The 20,917-nt window shown below is 38.8% G+C and overlaps 1 protein-coding gene across 2 annotated transcripts in view; it reads right to left on the minus strand.

The window, feature by feature from the left end:
- Window positions 1–1,894: 1,894 nt before the first annotated feature.
- Window positions 1,895–20,917, minus strand: part of METAP1D (methionyl aminopeptidase type 1D, mitochondrial) — a 61,417-nt gene continuing 42,394 nt past the window's right edge. For both annotated transcript variants that reach the window (XM_030581100.1, XM_030581102.1), the window contains exons 4-10: window positions 19,861–20,009; window positions 19,146–19,188; window positions 14,232–14,395; window positions 5,381–5,478; window positions 3,554–3,601; window positions 2,593–2,671; window positions 1,895–2,463 (exon numbers count right to left, since the gene is read on the minus strand). In XM_030581100.1, the coding sequence (XP_030436960.1) occupies window positions 2,385–2,463; window positions 2,593–2,671; window positions 3,554–3,601; window positions 5,381–5,478; window positions 14,232–14,395; window positions 19,146–19,188; window positions 19,861–20,009 (660 nt within the window). In that variant the 3' untranslated portion in view covers window positions 1,895–2,384. The remainder of the gene's footprint in view (window positions 2,464–2,592; window positions 2,672–3,553; window positions 3,602–5,380; window positions 5,479–14,231; window positions 14,396–19,145; window positions 19,189–19,860; window positions 20,010–20,917) is intronic.

Below are 20,917 nucleotides of genomic sequence, written 5' to 3' on the forward strand. Positions count from 1 at the left end.
GGATGATAAATATGTACCCTAAATACTACCACCTTGGTGTAATTGCTAAGCAAACAGCTTGTTACCACAGCAGTTGGTAAAATCCTGCAGTCCTAATAAATTTATACTTGGGAAAACCTCAGAGTAAACAGAGACTAAAACAAGATGCTGGACTAATTGCTATCAATCCGATTACACTTTGAGGGGAGAAATCACTCTTTGGTTCAGCATTTGATCACCTCGAAATGGTCCCTCTATCTCCCTATAGTGTATCGTTCGTGTCGATCACCCACAGAGCTATGCAGAACGTTACTGCTCACCTTTATCACCGGACATTTCTGTAAATCGCTAATTGTGTTGTTGTCAAACTAAAGTCCGTTGCCTGTCGCTGTTGAATAGCTCATGTGTGAGGCTGAAATATTACCGTTCTCGATGAATAGTCCAGGCCATAGAAGTGACTGATTTCATATTTACAACCCAACTGCTGGTGAAGAATAAGAAACGAGATGACCAAACTGATCGAATAATAATTGAAAGGACACATATAACGGGGAAGTGGTGGGGTATTTTATTGTCCCACCTTTCTACTTTAACATTTGAGGCTGATTCAACATCCCTGATGCACCCAGAACTCAGTGGGTTTTTTTGGAGGGGGGGTGTATTATTTTGATTTCATTACTAAACTGTCGTTACTTTTTGTAGGGATTAAACCTTTCAACATGGCGAAATAGCAAAGCGTTTTTCTAAACACAGGCACTGGTAGCCCAAACTTCGTCTTCAGGAAACAAAATCTATTTCCCAAACACACTGTATTATGGATTTTACGTCTTCCTGGGATCAATAACTATTTAACTTCTGGGTATTAGTAAAGTTGTTTGATTCATCATTTATTGTACAGGTTTTAAGGGCCAGCTGTCTTCCAAATTAAACTAAAGAACGACTATGCAGTGCCTAAGATGTCATGTTGCATGCCTAAAAAGACCCCTTTACAAGGCTCCAGGAGTAAGAATTGTGCTTTGCCAAAAGCGCTGTAAGAAACGACCAGAGTTGACAGCTTTTTAAAAAAACAAACGACAGCGGAGTAAATCTAGTAGAATTCGGTTAACTTGACACCTTCCCCCCCCGCCCCCCCGCCTCAGTCAATACACTCGGGCTGGTAAAAGGCTAACAGAAGCAGTTCGCAAAGGGAAGACAAGTGCTGCTGCTGAAGAGTAAGTCAGCAACAAAAACTGACCCGAGTTGCCGTTGGGCTTCTGGCAGTTTTGAATGCCACTTTTCTGGCTCTGACATTGCAGTGCCGGGGCTGGGGATCTGCAAGCGCAGCAGCAGCACCCGGTGTATTTAAACACCAAATTCAAAACACTTACACATTCGGGCAGGGTGATTAGCAGCCACCTAATGGCAGATCAAAACCCTAATCTTCAGGACAGGTCCGGCCTGAGATTTTAGCAATTCATCTTGAAGTTGTGCAGCTGGATTAATTATTAGCTATTACCAATATTCATGGGAACAGAACAGTTGCAGTTCTTATTAAAAGTCCAAACTTCCCCAGATAAGCAATCACCTGAGGGGAAGCTGGGGTCACGTAACTAGGAGTCTAGCCCACTTCTTCATTTTTGCTAAACGTTCGAAAATGCGGAATGAGTTTCTCCTAACTGCAGCTCAGATCTTTAGAAGAACGAATGCTCAACATAACATGGGCAAGCTGGCTAATTCTACAGTCCGGGCGATGGTTGATCTAACAAGGGAAAGACGCGTTTTAGCTCACCCGTAATCACTTTTTCTTGTGTGGAGGGAAAAAAAAACAAACCAAAATACCTGAGCCAAGAGGGCAGAGGGCCGCTGGTGGGCAGGCCCGCAGGAGGAATACGATCTCTGGCTTTGAGAGCACAAACGCCACATTTCGGAAATTAAGTATTTGAACGTATTTATTTAGTTTTCCTATTAGCGTAGATCACAAGCTTGGGAAAGAGCACTGTGCTAATCACAACGAAGGGAAATTGTTCCATAGCTCGCTATAGTTCAGTTATACTAGGAAACTCTGTCTTCTAATTTGCATTTACTAAGTATCATCCGATACGTGTTTGTCCAGTGTAAGCATCTGGAAGCAGGAGTAATAGCTTTGTGTATCTGCTCCCTGCCTCCAGCCCTTCATAATTAAGAACTCAAACTCTTGCTTTTAGAGTGTGCACGGTAGCTTCAAGATTTAGACAAATCAACTGGTTTTTTATTAAATAATCCGCAGTATGTGTCCCTTACACTGTGCCCTATAAGCTGTCCACTCCGTTTCCTCTAAGGAGCCACAGCACCTATTCCCCGTAAAAGTTCCAGAAACCTCATCTGTGCTGGTACAGCTGATAGACATTCCAGGAGCACAGTAAGTTCGGCCACTTCCTGATCCATCCTTAAGGTTCTTCCAACACTTTTGTAAGGATTTCTGCTCCTCCTGAGGTAATTACAATGGTATGCTCAAACTGGGCTGATCTGAAATACACATTTAGCAATTATTAGGGGGCAAAGGTGGCTAGCAGAGCCTATGAAACTCACCCATTCCGTCCGGCTGTCTGTGATCAATTCCACAGTTTAAAATATATAAGAAGTAAATTCAGGCACCTTTTATTGTCTACAGAAATTGCAGTCCATTTATCCTCTAGGGTCTTAAATTCAGGCGATCCTTCCATTATTATTGGCTCTGTAACAGGCGGAAAAAAAACGTTTTTCTGAACTGGCCACAACACATCGTTATCCTGTTTCTGAAAAGAAAGGATCCCCAAAGGTAGAGGTTTTACATTGAATTGCTACGCTAACATAACTAAGCGGAGAAAGAGGAAACTCTGAGGTATGACGTTACTCATTTATTTTTTTCGTGAAAGACTAAAGAAGGGCATTTTAATCAAGCTTTAATTAAGATCCCGTGGATAATAACCAAAGCACCAACCACTCTTAAAAACAGCAGATAGTTTTAAAATATTTGAATTTTTAAAAACAGGCTCAAAATGTTCATTAAATCAGCAAAACAACAATTTTCTTATTTCCCTCTAATTGCTGCGCCATTTAGGCACACAGTGAGATGAGGGCTTTTTTCCCCCCTTAAGCTTTCTATGATTGGTATTTAGCACATTCACCCTTCCAGGGAAAGGATTCTGACTGGTTAGCTAGGATGTAATACATCAAAAACCACACAACAGCTCCTGTCATGAAGCAAATGACATAATAGTCACCAGATAGCTTGGTGTTAAAAACATTGCTTTGCTAACAGAATTAGGTTGGACTACTTCTGCAAAGGCAGCTCTCAAATGTGCTGGTTAAGTCTCTCCACTACAAAAATATGGATCAAATCTGTTATTTAATAAGATTTTGTGGAGGATTTTCCTCTCCCAGATCTTATCACTTGGCAACTATTTCCAAGAATTATTTCACAAATTAAAATGTAAAGGATATTTTCAATCTGCTTCCCATGGAGTAAGCCTAACCGAAATCCCCAAATCGGAAGAGTAGATAGTCAAAGAAGGGAAGGCAGGGATGTGGTTTTGAAAAAGGAAGCAAAAGAAAAACATTCACAACAGTTACTAACCTATTGTAAACGCCATTCCTTCTGCCATTAACAAATCACTGTCATTGTCTACAAAAGAAAACAAAAATGTTTTTATGGTGGGTGGGTTTTTTTGTTTGTTTTTTAAGTAAATGTAACCAACACTTGCTTTTAAAAATCCCTTTTTTGTCCCGCAGGTACCATGTAAGGTAATTCTCTTCAAACATCCAAGGAAAGCGTTTAAAGTAATCTTCCCAAACTCAAAGCAAAGCAAACCAGGTATAAGATCTGCAAGATCACTCTCTTAAGCATAGATGAAAACTATTCTGAGTTCCAGCTCACTTCTAAGGAAATTACAGAATTTTAAAATTTAATCAGTTAACTAATTCGTTTGTTTGTTTTGCAATAAACTTTTCAGTTTCGATCAGCTTATCACTATCCGTGAAGAAAACTAATGAAATAGGGACTGTATTCCTATTGATCGCTTGTCTTTCCAGCTTTAAACAAGTTATCTGTTGTTCTCGAAGAACAAAACTGACTATAACAAGGGAAAAGCCTGCAGGTAAAGTTGCATTTTGTCAAACAGAAAAGTTTAGCCGATTCTTATTCTTGTCATGGAGGCTTTTTGTTGCAAAACAAAATCCAGACATTGACCAATATTTCTGGCAATGGATATGTCCTCATCTAGGGATGGTGTTTCAAATGTCTGCTTCAGGGGAGAGCACGGCCCAGGCCCTGCTTTCCAGTCTGCCGTCTACTGTGATCTTGGATATTATTTAGATCTCTTCTAAACATGCAGCAAGTAACACCTTATGAGTGTCCTTCTAAGAGAGCCTTCGCTGCAAGGTGGGATGTCACAAGGTAGGATGACCAGACAGATGTGACCAATTAGGATGGGAAGGGGGTAATAGGACCCCAAAATCGGGACTGTCCCTATAAAATCCGGACATCTGGTCACCCCATCGCCAAGGAACGCCTGGCAGAGGGGGAAGTGGTTTACTCCTATTCAGAGATACTGAGCTGCTGAGCTTCCGCTGGGATTTTCTGGAAGGCTTAAAGTGGCCTTTGAAATAGTTTGCAAACTACATTTGAAGGCCTTGCAGACCATTGTGTGTCTTCAGCCTGGCCTGGCTCAGCGCCCCGAAGCATCTCTCGCCATGAGGCGCTAGGGCCGCCCGGCACGCTGTGAGGCCGGCCCAGAGGCTGCCAGCGGGAGGAAGGTGTGAGGGAACGGCCGAGGCTGAGCAGTCAGCGCTGATCACTGACTCGCCCCCAGCCCAGAGGAAGCGCAGAGTCTGGGCCCGATTCTGCTCCTGGCGAACTCAACGGCAAAACCATTGTCCATTGACTCCAAAGGGCGCAGGGACCTGCCCGACAGCGACGCGGCCAGGCCAGTGGGCGCGCCCAGCGGGGCTGCAAAGGCAGCGCACAGGAGGACGTGGCTACAGGCTGGGCCGCGCAGCCTAGAACTCACCGAAGAGGTACACGCCGCTGCATCAGCTGTCCGCACTGGGGGGATGTAATGAAGCTTAACAGCAACAGTCAGCGGTTTGGAAAGGGGGAAGAGAAACCAGCCAGAGACCCTGCTGGGATATTGATGCAGCGGGGTTTTCTTTTTATTCATTGTAACTTTTCTCCCAAACAAGTAATCCCAGTGCCTTCCAATCCCACCAGCCTGGGACTCCGGCAGCCATCTCGTCAAGGAACTAATAAGGAGGGTGGCTGTATTCACAGGGAAGAGAGCTACTGCTGGCTCAGGACTGGGAGATTGCAATGACCCCTGGGCAGGGGGCTCGGTTTTTGCAGCTAGGTTACGTTTAAAACACATCAGTAAGATTCCCACGTAGCTTTCACAATGGACTTTCTTACCGTGATGCCAAACTTCAGGGTGTCCATGGAAGTAAGATCCTATTCCATGCCCAACAAAGTAGGGGCAGACTCGGAAATCATTCTGATGTGCTATGCGGCTTTTAGGGACACCAAACAAAATAATAAGATAAAAACCGAGAGAGACAAAGCCCATTTCCAATAGACATCAGACCCTCCCAACCCCCCGCGTTTCGGAATATGTAACACTCACTAACGCATTATAGCCCCAAGCTGTAGCAGTTACACTAGGCACTTTCACAATAAATATTTATAACGCAGTGTGGCTGGTGATAATCTCTTTGGCCTGTAACACAATGAGACATTCACACTGTTAGTAGAGGCTCCTCCGGCATTTTCGAGGGAGAGGCCAGGTGCACTTGAGCCCCGCCCACAATTTCTAACTTCGCCCACAATCGAAAAGTAGCCAGGCGTCTCTGGAATTATCAGCTGTAGAACAGGGAACCATGTAGCCAGTGCAATTGTCATCATAAGGCTCCAGCTTTCTGACCATCGCTGTGGCCTCTGAGCACTTGGTCAGTTTATATTCCAGCGAGTTGTCTTGCTAGAATCATATTTGTTGTAAATAAAACTTAAATAATAAATATTTGTTTTAAATATTTGTTTTAAATAAAACTTAAAAAATTGAGGCAGGGCTACCAACTAAATGAGACTCCATACACCACCAAGCAGCAGTCTGAACCCTGCAGCGTATCTGGGAAATGCACACTGAGGCATTTGTTTGGATTCTACACACACAGATTTACAAATATTTTTGCAAACACAGATTTTTGCAGAGATTAAAGAAAATAGAGCAGGTCATATTTGGGAACTACTAGTCGGTGGCCCTTTAAAAAAATTACAAGTCTAGCAAATCCATGTAATGCTAATTAAACTTAGTCCACCTATTTCTAACATGTCCATAATCACAATATCTGTTTAGGGAAGGCCTGTGCAAAGTTTTACATTGCATCCAAAAGATGAGGAATTTGGGATGAACCTGCTCTCGGGAGGCATACAGTTCTATAGCTAAGGGCCCTTCCTCAAGAATGTTCTACCCCAGTCCCCAAATGTTTCAGCCTAGGCCTATGATTTCCCTCTGCTTAGCTATTTGCAGAGACAGAGGGTCTCCTCAGGTAGCTGTGCTTTCAAAGCTTTAAAGATTAGAATCAGAACCTCAAGTAGAGCCTTTACAATCACCAGCCTGAGTTATCAGGAAAGTCAAATTACTATATATATCAACATTATCTTAGACCTACAAATAAGTCTTTATCTTATTAATTTGAGATCGGCCACGATGGAAGCTGTGCTCATCCATATCACTTCCATCCAATTTCTAAAACCAAACAGGAGTACTATAAAGAACAAAGGATTAGTTTTACACTTAAAAAAATGCCACCTAAAATACTGAAAAGCTGAATTTGTTGGTTTCAAATCCAGGGTACCTGGTTGGTTCTGTCGATATGAAACGTAAGTACTTAAACACACTGCTAAATGCTTTCGTATAGAAGCTGGGATAGTCACACCTTTGTGCGTCACAGGCCAAGATTTACCATTGCTACAACTGAAGTAAGTAGCGTAATGCTGCTGTAAAACAAGCATAACAGGGTGGAGAATCAGGTCAACGGTGGTTAATAATGTTACAAAGCTCAGATATAAAATGGTTGCTTGAACAGTTTCCATATGTTAGCTAGTATCTGCCTTCCAAGCTAACAAGCATGTTTGATAGTACTTCATTCGATTTTGAAGGGAAACAAGGTAAGATATTCCCAACTTCTTTAAGGCTCTCCTAATTATTGGCAGAAATGGCTAGTAATGGGACAAGATCTCGGGCTCCATTCTGCTGGGATTTTTATCTCATGAAGTACACAATTTAAATAACATTAAAAAATAATGTAAGTTAGAGATGGAAAAGCCCTATAGGATCCATCTCGGATATGACGACAGTAAAGGCCAAGGAGGAAGTAATGGATGTGGAGAGGAATTAGAAAATTACAGTTTATTCACTAACATATAAAGACCAAAATGTGAACTGATGTGAGTTGTAGAAAACCAGAATTAGTGCAACACAAGCAACACTTCATGTAAGGATGAAATATTCTTAAACAATTGCCCGAGGGGAGGGCAGGAGTGGAAGACCATTCATGCAACATTTGGCAAGCTTTTGTTTCATCTCTATTTTTCTTAAAGTATGTTGGCCAGGGCAAGATCAATCCCATTCACTATTCAGTTTTGCCTGTGTCCCTCTTATACCATCCAAAGAGGTTGATAGACCTCAGGGCCATTTTTTTTCAGGCTTACAACTTGCTGTAGGATTTCTTTTCAAAACTCTTCTACCATAGCAATACATAGTCTTCTTCTATCTAGGAGCTACATCTTCTAAATATCTTTGCATGGAAAGCTCCAGTGTGCACCATTCAACTAGCCACTGAGCATAACGTTCAACACTAAGAATTTAGAAGTAACAGCAGTTGCTCTTAGGCATCAAAAGCAGGAGCACCATGGCCATCAAAATGAGAAGACAAGGTTGACATAGTTTTCCTTCCTCATATAATGAAAGTAGTTCTTGTGCACTGTATTAATTCTGCCTCTTCCTTGCTCAAGAGCATGAAAACAACTCTATTAGCATCACTACTTCTGCTATTATAGTCTGATCAAAATAGGGATCTTTGTGCTCAGATGTATTTGACATCTGCACTGAAGTACTCAGCTGACCTTTCCTCTTCACCCATAAACACTGAAGAGTATGGAATTTGTTTACATAAAATGTAATGTATCGTATGAACCTGCATTGCTGTACAGAACATCTGTGGAGAAAAAAGCTGTAATTATAAAACTCAGCCACTTTCAACCTGTTTCTAATATTTGCACGTACATATAGTAGCACCTCACATCTGAGAATTTTAAAAGACTACAAGTATTAACACCTGTGAGGGGAGATCTTCACGGTCCTGTGCATTCCTCAGTTCCACATTCATGAAGTTAAGGTCTTGCTAACAAATTGTGCCCCAAAATCCCTGCATTCATTTTTTTAAAATTGCTTTTAGTCCTGATATTGCAGAGAGAACCTTGTAAATATGAACTGACTGTAAACTGATCCAGTGATGTCTTCCTGAGTCAGCAGAGAATTTGAAACATCACTCAGAGAGGTTCCCCTCTCAGTCAGCTCCCTGTGGGCTCTGTGATGCTAGGGCTGTGGACTTTGGGATTCCTCCCCAAGATACCATGGAACTCAGCATTTTTGGCATGGAATTCACCATTTGCTGCAGCCTGGGGCTCAATGTTTTAATTTTCTGGCTGCCTGCCCTACCTGGATTTGCCTGCATTAGCCTCACTCTCTCTCCAGAAGAGGCTGTTAATCAGACAACAGTGCATGCTTCTGCCACCGTTCCATGGCACTGGGCAATAGATCAAGGAGCCAGAGGTGAACTCCAGTTTGAAGTCAGGCAGTGGAGGTAGAAGAACATATAACTAGTGAGCCAGGCTGCCCGAAGTATCTCCCTAGTGCTGAGGCCCTGGTTGCCAAGGAGATGAGCTGTACAATTCTCCCTTCCCTTGGGGCACACATGGGGGAAAAGGTCCTGAGTCTGGTTACCAGGATAACATGGCGGAATGAGGGCTGGGGAGCAGAGCCAGGTTGTCTGGAGAGCACAGAGAAAAAACCCGTTCTTCAAAATAATCCCTGTTGAAAATAACCATTGACAAGTTTTACCTCAATGAGTATTTTCAGCTATGAGCCATAACTGTGTTAGGGAGTGGGAAGGACAGGAGTGACAACACAGTAATTTAATGTTGCAGCAGACTTTAGTCTGGTGGTTGCCATGGATTGTTATCCCAGTGTGCTGCAGAGTGCACAGGACCCTGGTATTATACCTGTTTTACAGATGGCAAAGAGGGGTTAAATATCTAAAGCAAGGTCACGCAGCCAATCAGTAGCAGAACTGTAGGCAGAACTCAGGACTGCTCACTATGGGCCAGATCCTTCCATCAAGATGCCAACATGGCAACTGTCTGCACTCAGATATCACCCTTCCTATGAGTGGTGGGGGAAAGTGGGACATCAGCCACCACCAGAGCATCTTCTTCCCACAGTCGCCCAAATTATGGACTGTCCTCTGTGATCAAAGGAATTCACACAGAAAGATGTGACAATAGGCAGATACACATCATCCCTCCACAAACCTTACAGGCAAGCCGCAGAAAAGCTACATGCAACTAGAGGCAGGACAGGATTCTTTACAATGCTATCCTCGATGCTGTAGAACCTCTCTCAAGGTCTTCTAGGGACAGAGGTGGCTGAGGTAAGCACCAGAGCCCTCCTATTAGGAAGCTGCAGAGCAGGCTCAGGGGCTCTAGTGCCAATGTGGTGGCACAGATCCCTCGTACAGCTGGTTCTGTTCCTCTAGCAGATCCCTTAAGGTCCTGGGGGATCAAGAGGGATCTATGGCAAATCCCATTCCTTGCCAAAATGGGGAGAACTTGGCAGTTTCTTTCACCCTCTCTTGAAGGTTTTTCCACAGGAGGGCAGATCTGGCCCAATGCACTGAGCAATCACCAAAGAAACACAACTGAAACAAATCCCATTGTAAGCATTTATAGTGGTACAGTCTAGCGGCTTTACTCTGTGCTTTGGTGACACAAAGCAGCTGTTAACTAGCCAGTTAAGACAGTTTAAGGCTGCTTCATAAAGCAGTTGCAGGCTACTGGTGAATCTGACCCTCTAACTGCAGATTCCAGTTACCAAAAAATTAAAACTTAACTGAAACGGTGTTAAAGAGCAACCACAACAACAAAAGATTAAATTACTAAATAGATCTGACCCACACTGATGAGGCAAGAAAACTGCTCAACAAACAGGGACAAGAATATCAAAGCTATGAAAATAATTCTTGCTTAGGGAGTAATATGAAAGCATAATGCACCTTAGAATTAAAAAAAAATCACATTTTTCTTTACAATAGTATTTGTAAACTATGGTTATTGAATGACATTACTTTTTTTTGCATATTCTTAAAGAGACATCACTAGTTTAAATCATATTTGCTCATGAAGAAAATACTTATTTTGAATGCTACAATATAACCTTATTTGATAAATTATAAAATCCAACTACAAGCTTTTAAAGGTATTTTTCTCTTAAATAGTAATCTTAGATTAAGGGAATGCACAAGTTCAGGGATTCCCTTTAATGACAACAAATGTTGAAGTATAATTAGTAATATTTTTGAAAGCCAACAATTGTTTTTTGAAAGAAAGGTACATTTTGGTTTCAAACTGCAACACAAATTACTGTATTTTTCTTACAATAGTGTTGAACTTTTATTTGAGGTTCTCTGCTTCTGAAAAGCAGACATGATGGATTGAAATAAAAGATAATTTATTGCAATGCTTACTTTCAAGTGTAGAGAGAAGCAGTGTAATTGTAATTTACAGTAGCTGTCAAGGAAAATCTATCACAGATGACATTAAAATGACTTATTTTGCCTGAGCCACTTATTGTTTAAATGTGCATAATCTGATAGAAACAGATTTTTTTAAATCTGCTTTATATTGTTCTAAATTAATATCAAAACATATACTTATGAGTTAAACATTTAAAAACCATTTATTAATACTTTCATCACTGCAATTTTTTCCTGAGTTTGAAGCTGGTTTATTTAATTATGTCACATTTACATTGTTTGGATCTATATATTCAAAACACTTTCATATATCTAAACTCACTATATAACAACTACACTGTATAAATGTATAAAAACTATAATTCAAACTATATTTAATCTTAAAAGAAAAGCATCACAAAGGGTATAAGAAAATAGAACATGAGGGCCCAATCCTGCTCCCTCTGAAGTCGATGGGACCTTTGCCATCAATTTAACTGGAATCTTAGCAAAGGATTAGCAATTTGATAGGAAAAATAAATTGATCCATTCATGTAATGTTTTTATTTGTAAGTTTCAGCTGACACTGAAGAGCTACTATATACTATATATTCAATTTAAAACACAGAATTTCTGAGCCACTGTAACAAAGAATATATTAAAGTATGCACATCCATCCCAATCCTGTAATTACACCCAGATCCATCCCAAATAATCATATATTCTGCTTATTTCTGGTATGTATGATATGTTATGCAAATCTGCTTTATAGCAAAAGTTGGGATGAAGGGTGGCTAGACATATTTCCATTTTGATGGGTCTGAACACTCCTAGCTTTAGGTGTTTGCTTACAGGTATTTATATTATATATTTTTCCACTGAACTAAGATTTTTACTGCATATGTAAATGTAAAATGACAAATATACAGAAAATGATGATTCATCACATCAGGACATTCCTTCATCAGAGTTCATGTTAAGAGTAGTTTTAAACAAAACAGCACATTAATATAGTCTGCACAATAAAATCTTTAAAAAAAAGTTCATGATCTGTTATTTTGTACGCAGTTTTGAACAAGCACCAGTTCTGATTAATTTGCCTTTCAATGGAGCCTTTGCATACATATTTACACTCTGTGAGAAAACTGACCTCTGCATCAGCACAGCGAAAAATCCAATGTCACTTTCAATTCTGTTTTTTTTTTAATATAGCTAGAATTAATGTAGTGAATCTGTAATGAAATGCATTATCTTGCATGGAGATTTATCAGATTTTCCAACTAAATGCCATGCTTTGCTAGCACTAGCTGGAGTTCACCTGCATGTTGGTGTGGCGTGTGGCTCTTTTTTGTGAAGAGTTAAGTTGAACACAAAAAAAGGGAACAAAGGTCAGCACCCAGCCGCCACTTGAATGTGAGATTTTTCTTTTTATTCCCCTTGATGTACACTAGGCTCTGTGTTATTAGTCTTAATGATGGAAAATTGTAGTGTTGATACAAATCTTTTTTTCAAAGTAGTAGGCGGGAGCTCCATTTGTTAGTAAGTTTTTTTGTGACTAAAAGCCATGGACAGTACATTTATGTAGCAGTAAAAGGCCTAGATGCTCTTTCCATAGCAGAGCTAATTATTCCTACTGTGACCTTACTGATCTACCCTGTTCCTAGTACATCTCATCTGCACGCCTGTTCCTCTGTGTAGATGGTGTCAGAGAATATGAAAAACCCTATAATGAAACCATTTTCATGATGGAGAAAGGCTACTGGAGTTGCACTTGCTACAAAGAGGCTCAATTATATGAGTAATTGTGATAATTTTCTACATTCATAGCCTTCAATGGGGAAAAAAGAATGAGAGCCACAAAGGAAAATTACTTTAACAAGAAAGTACAGAGAGTAAAAATGGAAGAAGAGACAAAAAGGGGGAAAAAATAACCAGAAAAAAAAAGTTTAAAAAATAGATCTGGAGGGAGGAATAGCAAGACAGTGAGAACAACAGAAATGCTCAAAAAGCCTATGTGCAGCTGTGTTGCACAATTAAATTGAATTTTTTTCTGCAGTTGATGAATGTGACTACTGCAAATGTGCCTCTGTAGTTAGCTATCATTTGTTGTTCCGTGACAGGAAAAGGATAATTACCTCTCAGAGAGAATCAAAGGCTGACATGCCCTTTAGACACAGCCATGAATGCAGAGCTCGATAGAATGCTTGAATAAGAATCTAGTGTTCTGTGCCCCCTTCTACTCAAGAATAAATTTTGTTAAAATGCAAGAGCACCACCAGTAAATCTGTTGAACCCTAGGTGTTCAAAAATATGAGGTGCCTCTATCGACTCATCCCATTTGCAAAAATAAAACTACATTTTGAATTCACTTCTATTATATTCATGGACAGTAAGATAGTGAGATATGCATTAAATTTCTTTTCCCAGTAGGGGTCTGATTCAACATTTCCTAGGAAAGAACAGAAAGACACTATCCTTTTTCCCCAGGCTAGTTAGCCTATAATTTAAAACTGTCAAAAACACAATTTTGTACAAAGTCTTCAATAAAAGCTTCTCAGATATAACCCAAAGAGGTTTTACTAAAGTTTGATTCAGACTCTGTTACAATATTTTTAAAGCTATAAATATATCTAACTGATATTTTGCTGGTCTCTTTTTTTCCCCTTAAAGTATTTGAAGATTTACAAAGAAAAAAAGGCAGCACCTTTTCTAAGTGACTAAGCCTTGCAGCTTTTAAGCAATCAGAATGCATGCAATAGTTTGTCATATCCATTAATATTCACAAAAGTACAGTGAGGTACCTGTTAAGAAAATGTATATGATGTGTCTATTTAAAAAAATATTTGAAAAAAATTTCAAAGAACTAGATACATTCAGGAAATGACATATTTTAATTCAAACCAACAAGAACAAAAGCAAAGATTACTTTTATATAAAAGAACAAATACAAAATAGGAAAACCTCTTCAAGCAGGTGTTCTTTCCTTTATGATATTTGTGTGCACTCTGGCTTGAAAGGTAAGAATTTCCTGAACTAAATATTTTTATACTTTTTTAGCAAAGTGACTTATTGATGTTGACTAATTCCTTTATAACATTATTTGTTATACAACAAAAAGAATGTGGGTTTTTAATCTTCCTACAGTGATTCTATTGAAGATCTGATGTTTCAGGTAAAAATAATAAAAAAAAATGGATGGAAAACACTACAAATCACACCTCTTAATCTAAAACCACAGCAGTCTGATAAACATCTGAGTCTTTCTACAGGTATCTTTGCTGACCCCAGTGTAATTCACTTTTTAAAATCTTTCTTATCCAAAGAACAACACTATAGCCTGGCAGTTCACATACTGATATCAGACTGAAATGATGGTTCTGAATCATAAAACATGTCATCAGCTTTATACCAAACCACCAATAACCTTTGTCCCACTTGCCAGCCCTCCCTTTACTTGTCAGTATAAGGCTTACCTGATTGTGTTTCCAATTACAGAGAAGGGAGCCCCTGGTCTGCAAGCTGCAATTGCTTCATCTCTACATTTCCTGGCAACCTCCACTAACTTTTGACCAGATTTATCCACATTGCCCACCAAAAATGTTTCAGAAGTGTCACCATGGTAGCCATTGCAATATACCTAAACACAAGTAGAAATGTAAAGACATTTTCTTGTTTTACATTCAGAAACAGATCTCCTGTTAGTTAAATTCATCTATCTATTTTAACAGACAGGTTTTCTTTTAGATTGCCTTCAAGCTCAATTTGTAAAAATAAGGTAGAGGAAATAAAAGATTAGAAATGAGACCAAAAAATGTAACTTTGAGGTACAATTATAAGACAAATTATATGTAAAACCCTTCAGTTTTATGTCTAGGTCTGAACATTTGAACAAATACTGGAAATGGAAAAATGGAAGGTTCTAAGAACCCCAAATACACAAACGATTACATTCATTCAATCTACAAGAAATTAGGGCTTGTCTTCACTACCGGGATAAATCAAACTAAGTTTTACTACTCCAGCTATGTGAATAACGTAGCTGTAGTCGACGTAGCTTAGGTCAACTTTTACTACGGTGTCTTCACTGTGCTGTGTCAACCGAAGACACTCTCCCATCTTACCTTAATCTTCTCAGGGAGCTGGAATACCTGGCTTGACTGTAGAGCGCTCTGCTGTAAATTTAGCAGGTCTTCACTAGACCCGCTACATTGAACCCTGCTGCATTGACCCCTGCAGCAGCGTGATCTCCCTGTAGTGAAGACGAGCCCTTAGAGCAGGGTTTCTCAAACTGGAAGCAGTGGCCAGTAAGTCCCTCGGCCCGCGCCGCTTCCAGCAGCTGCCATTGGCCCGGAGCAGCGATTCACTGCCAGTGGGAGCTGCGATCGGACGGACCTGCGGATGGGGCAGGTAAACACGCCGGCCCAGTCCGCCAGGGGCTTTCCCTACACAAGCGGCGACCCTTGTTTGAGAAACCCTGCCTTAGAGTAATTGACCTTTATGTCAAAGATGTGCAAGAGGTGGGAGTGGGTCTGAGAAGGATGAAATCCACTTCCCAAAACAGTTCCAGAGTGCAGGGGTGCAGCACAGCCCTCTCAGAGATACTACACCACCCTATGGGCTAGGATAGTAGCTGCTGCAGCTCTTGTCCATGCCACCTGCCTGTATAGCGTATGTTGGTGCCACTGGATTGACATGATTGTAGATCCCATGGCTTCTCTGACCTCAATGCCTTCCTACACACTGTCTTAGGCAGTGCAGAGACCCTATTCACAGCATACAGGGCTGTCCCTACACCTGGCGTTAGTGGCTGGGAAGGCCTTTTATTGGCTCCTCACACCACAGTGAATATCACCCAAATTTAATTTTAAAATATACATTTGACAGCCTGATTAGAAATCCAAACTACTACAAAGATGTAATGTGTGTAAACTAACATAGCTATGAAAAGCTTAGGTCAAATTCATTGTTAGTATAACCCAGTACAGTGTCACTGATGTTGTGCACATTTCACTTTATTACTTTTTAAATTCAAGTTTCAAACTGTAACGTTGCATTAGCATAGATTTTTGCATTTAATTTCCATGGTTTAATTTAAAAAAAGAAAAAAACGTAGCTCTGGCACTATGAAGTCGCACACAACAGAAATGCAACATTCTGTTAGATACACAAAACCTCTACCTTTTGATTATGCAATTATCTAACTGTTCTTCAGCAGCAATGTAAATTTTGAACTACAGCACCCTATAGATTTCTCTACAAACACAGGAAAACCCTGCTCTTTTACTGTGAAGTCTTATAATGTGGTATTAAAAAGGGTTTTGCAGCTCCACAGTACTTCAGGCTATAATGTAACTAAAAGACTATTCTATTTTTTCTGTGCATGCGTAAAGGACAATTTTAATTGCATATAACTTTGGTGTTATAAAATATTTTTTTCTCCAGTTAGTAGGTCATTACTCTTCAGAGACTAACACACTTCAATGCTTAAAGTTCTGTTACTTGTGAGCTACTTGTGCAAGAAAATTTGTGACACTTTTTTTAATGGCCAAGTATTCTTTGCCCGCTCCCAAACTCAAAAAGTTACTAATAATATTTTTCTCACACTTTTCTGCAAAGAATATTATATTCAAGTTTAGACTTGAAACATTTTGTAGATATACTTATGAGTGAGTGGTAACTGGGTTATAATGAAAGTTGAATTTCAGCAAAAAGGCCCCATCCTGCTCTCACTGGCTCCAATGAGAGTGGACTCAAGACCTTAGTTATACACCTTTTTCTGCCCGTTAAGAACATCCCTGCAGCTTTTCATTATGTTGTTATATGTTACAGGACAGTCTTTTTTCTAGCAGGTTCACTTTTAATCAGACCAGATCATTTTTAGTAGAACAACTCTCAATCTATCAGACACCAAACTGTAAAAAATGTGACCGTTACCATGTCAGAAAAATGAGCACAATTGTAATAGAACCTTGGTGGGGGGGTGGGTTTGATCCTGCAAGCTCTGCATGACTTTAATAAGAACTGCATGCACTGAGGGCTTGGAGGATTGGCATCTAAATTAACGAAGCAAGACTTATCTAATACTATCAAAACAATTTCTTAAATACAATTAGAGTTTACTACAGCCCACTTATCACAATTACATATTTTTGACATTAATAAATTACAATAACAAAGTAAGATATGGTAGTTCTATAACAGCCAGTGCTAGAACTAAGATGTAGGACACAATACTTGATAATGGATGGTTGAGAGCTGTAGTATGTTGGTGAAGCACAATGTTTTTGTTTCTATAATTCTTTTGAAATTTTAAAGGCAACATGATTTAAGTCACCAAAATACCTTTATATTTCATCTATGAAATTTCACAAACCCACTTGTGTAAAATACATTTAATTTTTTATTCCTAGATAATTTGCACTCACTGTGAAGTATTTACATTTGATAGCTGGCAGATTATTATGTAATCATTTTACAGATTCTGTACACATCCATAAACAAATTATTGTAGAATGTCCACTCTAACTGTACTGTTATGTCCAAAATAATTGTTTCCATCTGTGAAATGTCCCAGTTTTTCTCATTAAAAATAAACTAATAGGTCAATTATAAACACTACAAAGCAATATTTTTTCTTAGACATATTGGAAATGAGCAATTACCAAACACAGTGTTTATTTTCAGCGATAAATATACACCCCCCCCCAAAGATAGGAAGTCAAAGACTCATGCATGCTGCTCCCACAACTGTCATATTCCTGGATACTTGCAAGATTTATTTTGTTTCATGAGGTTAAACAGAAGAAAAACTCAATATATTTTCAAAAATACCCCTCTTATATAATCAAATGTTATTTGAAAAGAAGAATGGAAAAAGCAAAGAAAAACAGATATAAAAATGCTTAGCACAGTCACTGTGGAAAATACCTGTATGAATGTGAATTTTGTTATTAATCTAAGGAGCTAATGTTATCTTTGGGAGCAATAAAAAAAAAGAAGCAAAATTAACTTTAAACCAGATTTGATTTAAAGAAAGAAGAGGCCAGATTCTCTCAGCTGCTGTAAACGGACATAGTTCCACTAAAGTCAGTGAAGCCAAACCAATTCAAACCAGCCAAGGATTAGGGCCAAAAATATATTTTGAAGGATACAGATCATTCTATGTAAATCAAATAGAACAAATACCTACAGCTAGAAAGTGTAGAGTAAGGTGGAATGCAGTAAAATAGGTTAAAAAACCCAGCACAGGATCACAAGTGAATGGTATAATGGGGCAAAAGTTCAAGTTGACTAAATATAATGTAAAGAGCCATCTAAAAAGCTTTAAATGCGAGGTCAGAGTTATGGCACTTTAGAGCCGCTCCCACTTATGCCAGAGGTGAATTTGGCATGGTAAGCAAATATCAAACTATCGGTACAGACAAGTGTAACAGGAAATTCTTTAATGTTTAAAACACTTTCCCTTACAAAACGTAACTTTATTCTATACCATTTATTATTGTAAACTAATGTTTAGAATTCAGGAATACATTTGTGCATACACTAGAAATAAATTGCCAAAGCTTTGGGGAAACTTACCGCAAGGGGACAAAAATAAGAACTACAAAGCATGATTAATCCCCATTTCAATAAATGAAAATACCAAAAAGCATCACACTTTGGTTTTCTGTTTCCATACTTTCTTGTTCCAATGCTAATTTGGTCAGCCTATATTTAAATGTTCTAAGTGACCATCCTGTGAAAATGTTAAGTCAATGGTTATATCACACTATCTGTTTGTGAGTAAAGGGTTCAAGGCTCTTATACCAGAAATGGAACACAACACTACCTTCAGGGATTTTAATAAATGTAGGGAACACTGCTAGCAAAAGAGTTGCTGTCCAAATAGACTGACATACACAGGCCAATGTAGCCTCTAATGACAGAGTAAGATAATGACAGGCCCCACTCAAAATCAGCAGGAAGAGGAAGATCAATCTTGGCAGAGTGAAGGAAAAATGCTGGCTTTCTTCATGTTAGCTCATCTCATACATATCTGTCTTCAGCTGCTGCCCAGTACTGTGGTGCTCTGCATTAACTACACAGTGGATCAATAACAATTACACCTTCTCAAAAACATGACACATAGCAGGATTGGGTTGACATTTCACTTAGGCCAACATTGATCTCAGTGCATCTGATTCCAGCCCTAAATTCAAGTCAGGCCTGGGTCTAGTTGGAATAAACACAGAGTTAAAAACAAAAAAGGAAACCAGCTGCTTGTGCCCTGGCTTAGAAATAAACAGCACATCCATCTGTGCATTCCACATTTTCAATCTACTGCTCTTCCTGTTGCTACTAGCAATTGTAAAGTTGATCAAAGACTATTTTTTATATGAATTACTCACTGTGACATCAATGTTGATAATATCTCCATCCTGAAGAGGTCGACTGAAACATAAACAGACAAAAAAAAATAACGGTGACAGACAGTTCTCAACAAAGGGAATATAAGAACAAACACCTAATGACACACACACATAAATCTAGGAGTGGAGAGGGAAGAAGATTTTTTTGGTGGAGGAGGATGGAGACAAATGGAATAATCTTTTCTAATCTTCAGCTCCTGCTACTTAAAGAACAAGTGCAGATGCATATATTGAAATGACAAACAACTGACAGAAAACATTATCAATGTCTGAAAATCTACCACCATACTTACTCTGATTTATAGTGAACTGATTTTACTTTGTGAGCAGCCTAGTGTATTGCTAATAATAAAAATTTAAATCAATTCAAATGTCCTCAATTCCTTAAACTACATGTATTTTGCTGAAAAATTAGAAGCATTTACTGTATTGTATTTTTTCAGACTGTAAACTCTGGAGGCATTACACCACAATTTATGAGTGTCACGACAAACAGTCGATTATGTTTTTATTTTTATTAAACAAACTTCCAAAGTGCCCATCACCACAGTATCGTAGCATGCTATGCAGCTGCAATAGGTTTATTGCTGTTTTTTAGATAAACTGAAACATGTTTAATATTAACCTCTAAGTTATGAACATTAACGTAACATTTTTGTTTGCAGTGGTAAAATGTGTGTTATTATGGGAATACCTGTCAGGAATACCATGACATACCACGTTGTTCACAGAGGTACAAACCGATTTGGGAAAACCTCCATAGCCTAGAGGTGAAGGATAGGCATTTTGTCTGATTATTTCATGATGAACAATGGAATCTATTTCTTCGGTTGTCATGCCAACCTAAAATATAAAATAAAAATTGTGCTGAAAAAAACATTAAAGGCATTTTCTCTTATTTACTGAATGTGATCACAGTCATGCACTTCAGTGAAATCTAGGATGATACAAATCAAATGCTTTGATACAAAACACTAAACTGTTTGATATACTTAATAGATACTTTATGTTTTATTTAGAGAGAAATCAAGCATGTAGTAAAGAGAGCACTTAAAGGCTTTGAGAAAACTGAAAATACTGTCTACTTTCTTTCTTTATCCATATTTGCCTTCTCAAGGCCACCATTTTCTACTGGCCTCTCTTTTCAGTAGCTGCTATAGAAGTGTCTGTTTTTTTTAGACTTCCTTCCTCTCTCTTTCCATTCCCCTTACATAATTAAAAATAGCTTCAGTTTGTACTTACAATATTGCATTTAATGCTTTCAACCTTTTAAAACATTTGCAGCCATTTGTAGATAAATCCTTAATTCTTATGACTTGCAAATAAGATTACGGTCACATTGTTGTCAATTATTTTTCCTTCAAATTACTTTTGAAACCATTTTAATTCATTTATACATAAGTTTAATATTTGGTTTCACACCTGGGAGCTGTTTGTATTACATTGGCACAGCAGTGACTTTAACAGTGAAATCTGCATTAGAATTTCCATTCTAGCCCCCTTATTTCAGTGACCTACAATTTTCAAAAACACTTACTTTTTGACTGAAATTTCCTATACTCAATTCCTTTCTGAAGGTGATTTTTTTTTTTTGGTAAGATTAACAGAAATGGTTTAGCCATTTTTGACTTGTGAAAAAAGGCCTCACACTTTAAATATTATTATTCCAGCTTTTCTTTTGGATCAGCTTTAGCTCTGAAATGGTTCAAGATGAAAGTTGAAATTTGGTAGAGAAACCTCCCTCATTGAGA

This window comes from Gopherus evgoodei, chromosome 11 (assembly GCF_007399415.2).
Source record: "Gopherus evgoodei ecotype Sinaloan lineage chromosome 11, rGopEvg1_v1.p, whole genome shotgun sequence".
NCBI classification, from domain to species: Eukaryota; Metazoa; Chordata; order Testudines; family Testudinidae; genus Gopherus; species Gopherus evgoodei.